This window comes from Plectropomus leopardus, unplaced genomic scaffold, assembly GCF_008729295.1.
Source record: "Plectropomus leopardus isolate mb unplaced genomic scaffold, YSFRI_Pleo_2.0 unplaced_scaffold18371, whole genome shotgun sequence".
NCBI lineage: Eukaryota > Metazoa > Chordata > Actinopteri > Perciformes > Serranidae > Plectropomus > Plectropomus leopardus.
This window is the reverse complement of record NW_024619799.1, coordinates 1-3,873: the sequence shown is the minus strand read 5'-3', so window position 1 is coordinate 3,873 and position 3,873 is coordinate 1. Positions and strand designations below refer to the sequence as shown.

General features: G+C 36.5%; 1 protein-coding gene across 1 annotated transcript; it reads right to left on the bottom strand.

Annotated features, from left to right (window-relative positions):
• Nucleotides 1-1,215: 1,215 nt before the first annotated feature.
• LOC121965049 (40S ribosomal protein S10-like) lies at nt 1,216-3,124 on the bottom strand (the record flags this gene model as incomplete). The annotated part of the gene is made up of 3 exons (XM_042515214.1): nt 3,042-3,124; nt 2,417-2,566; nt 1,216-1,390 (listed from the first exon to the last, which is right to left on the bottom strand). Coding segments are annotated over exons 2-3 (325 nt in total), but the record flags the coding sequence as incomplete, so codon positions are not given.
• Between the last annotated feature and the right edge of the window lie 749 nt (nt 3,125-3,873).

Here is a 3,873-nt window from a genome sequence, read left to right as displayed (position 1 = left end):
TATTTAGGTTGTGTTGAGTATCAATTTTTTTTAATCCTTATGTTTAAATGATCTCTGTAAATTATAAAACTGAAAGTACTGAAGTTATACAAGGAAACCCAAAGCTGCACAGATGACACAAAAAAGAAAGTTAACGGTTTCTCAACCTGTGGCTGTGACGGCAAACCCACCACATGACTGAGGCATGTGTCCAGCGACTGTAAAAGCACCATGTGTAGGTTGTTAATTTATTAAAAAATAAATTTTGTTTTTGTGCCTAGAACTTTATTGTGGTACAAAAAGAGGTATTAATGAGGTATTTATTTTTTTTATATATTGGTATTACATAGAATTTTAAAATTCTGGTATTGTAACAACCATACAACTTTTAAAAAAAAATTATAGTATTACAAACTAGTTTACAATACTGTAATGTTTAGAGAAAGTTAAGGCTCTAAAAAAGTTTGTGTTCTAAACGTGTATTTCCTCTTTGTGTTTTGACTTTCATGATTATTTTAATTATCTGTTTTAGTACTGATGTCTGTAATAATTTATATCACTCTGAAATTCCCCAAAGCACAACATTTTCTTGGTTTTAAATATTTCGATGTAAGAAGCAAAAATGAACTATAATAAAAGGATCTGCTGTTCTGAATCTGGTGACGACATTTCAGTTTTAAATCCAAGATTCACATCAAAACCAAAATCTGACAAGTACTGATGGAGGAAGATGATAATCTGGCTTGTGACTCCCCCCACAAATTCCAGCCCTTCCTACTACATGAGCAGAAAATCTTATTGAGACTGGATTCGCCTTTTATTATTATATAAAATAACTCAGTTTCAGGTCGTCTGAGGCTGAAACTCAGCTGGAGACATTAAACGATCAGAGTTTCTGAACTCACAGCACCGAGCCGTGGCTGCAGCCTTTTGACTCCATGTTGTTAATCTCTTTGGAATGCGTCCACTCAGCAGGTTTACATCAACAGCTAATGACTTGTGATTTTTATCAGATTGCAAAATTCAGAGGGAGTCTACAACTAATCTGATGTACTAAAGACTAAAAACTGGAGACAGATTACTACATTATTATTCTCGTGACTTTAAAAAATAACATAAGTAATTATTACCAGTGTTCTCGTGTTGTACCATTAGCTTTTTGAGAAATACAGTGCATTCCAGCAAAAAAGCAAACACTCAACCAAACCTACATTACATGTGCATTAGTGATCTTACCCTTGGGCCTGGGCCTTGCGGTCTCAGGGCGGGTCTGGCGGCGCAGGGTGGCGGGCACAATCTCAGGGGGAAGGTGGAGGAAGTCTCTCAGGTACTGGATACCTTCATTGGTGAGGTACCAGTAAAAATGACGCCAGGCAAATTGCTCCTTGACATACCCACAGGACTTCAGGGACTGGAAGAAAAGCACAAACAAAGTAGTTTACACACGGAGTATCAACCCAGCTACTGAAAGCATATATTACTTAGTACATTATGCGTATCCTTTCAGGCAGACTATTCTGCCATGCTCCCCCTTCAGTAGCTGATTTATTACATTTTACTTTCATGCCCACTCATCTACCTCAACCAAACAGAAGTGCCATTGACTTCTACTACAATACCCTCATTGAGAGCATTAAAAGTTTCTATACTATGATTCTCAAAGGGCTCTGCTGCACAAGTTCAACCTTTTTGAAGTTTTGAAAGAGACAAAAAGCTTCTCTGATACTGACACACAAGCTTGCCAACCAGCACCTGTTTCTCCTCGGACAAAAACATATTTGTTCTCAACATATTTTGCTTTCAGATTACATTTTGTTAGCTGCATCTTATCAGCCTTTTGAGGATCACTTTTGCATATGTATCAATCAAAAAATGTAAGTTTAAATACAGTTTCACACCACATTTTTTTAATTTTGTTATGTACATGTCATCACACAAGTTACAATACCCCCCACCCACAGTTTGTGCTCCTCCTGTACTAACATATATTCAGGTCACAGAGGCAAGCATCAGTTTCAACAGTCAATGTTTAACAAAGCCGTAACGTCATGAAACAACATGACTGAACTGCTGTATCATTTTTAAACTTGATTTTATAAGATTTTAATTAACATTTTCATCTTTGCACCTCTTGCCTGCACTTTTGCTATTTTTAATGGGGATTTTAAAAATATTTTTCCAAGTATTTGGCATTTCATTTTATCTTTTAATATGTTAACACTCTTTGAATCACCTTGTTGAATGAAATGTAGTATACAGGTGAAGCTGCCTTGCCTAAAATCTACCCTCACAGTTTAATGTCAGTACTCAGACTTCACCTGTCACTTAGGCTCTACAGGAAAACACATCACTGCTCATCCATAAAGCTAGATTTAAGATTTATCCACATAAAAAAGTGACGATATCAGTGTCCACCCATCACCGTCTGGTCTCTCACCTGCATCGCTTTCATCACATGAAGGTTGGGCACATTCTTGTCAGCAAGCTCCGGATGCTTGGCCAGGTGGACATCTTTTTTGGCCACCATGACTCCCTCCTTGAAGAGGAGCTCATAGATAGCAACACGATTCTTCTTGGGCATCAGCATCTGTGTGAAGTGACATGTTTATGCTTCAAATCCCGCAAAGGCACGTTACAGAGAGCTTTCATTAGCTTCCTATAGCTAACAGCTAGCCTGTTAGCCGACTTGGCTACACATACTGACATAAAACAGAGCGACGGAAAGCCCCAAAATAACGCGTTATTAAGCCAACATGGTAACTTATTTTAAAGTGTTCACCTCGCTATCTATACACTTATATACACAGCTATCTATACACTTTTAACATTAACTAACGCGGACCGCGTTAACCGACAAAAATGGCAGCCGTTGGTGAATATCAGTACCGGGGTTACTTCCCCACTTCTAAGTCAAATATCCACATCTGCAAACGGTTTAAGGCTGAAATACGTTTACACTTTCAATGATGATATTAGCAACAATCGACCGTCTATTATTTTTGTTTTGTAGGACATGAGATGTTGAAGATATATTTAGATTACAGCGCTGGGTTTGTCTTTACCTTTCCACTTGTTAAGGGACCGGAGCCGGAAGGAACGACTGTCGTTGATCGGGAAGGTTTATCGTCTCGGCCCGGGCTGCCGGAGCTGTGTCGCCCCCTGCTGGTGCGGAGGGGAGGAACGGCCTCTACAGTATTTATAGAGCTATAAACAACACCTTAAAGTTAGTATAAGGTTGTTGTTGGGTTTGTTTGGGTTTCTATGTTTTTTTTTTAATAAAAAGCATTTCAAAATAATGTCTTTATGGCGTATCAATTCCCATCAAACACTCTTGGAAAATACTATCAATTAGGAGGGCATATATGAGTTTGTAAATGCCTAAATCTCCTCCTTTTAAAATTAATGCTAGTGCAGTGTTATTTCCAGCATGTCTTATCTTTTTTATTATTGTTGTTTTACTACAACAGCAAGTACTACTATTACTACGACTAATAATACAAATAATAACAATTATTATTATTGATAATATCATAATAACTTCATTCATACAGCACCACAAAGGGATTTGACATACAAAGCAAAGGCAGGAATTCAGGAAAAATAAAATAAACCTTAACAAAGAAAATTCTATAAAAGTATAACCAAAAGGCAAGAACTAAATGTGTATAGAAAAGGTCAACAAGAATAAAGCAAAAATTAAAAGGAATAAAAGGGATAAAGCAGACAGATCTCAAAAAGGCAGTTTGAGTACTAAATTAATAATATTTCAGAAAATATAAGAATAAATGCAATAAAAGAAAATATTACAAGAGAAAATATATGAAGACAAAATCATATCATTGGGAATAAAACAATTAAGAAGATAAATAGTCAGATATATAATAACTATAATTA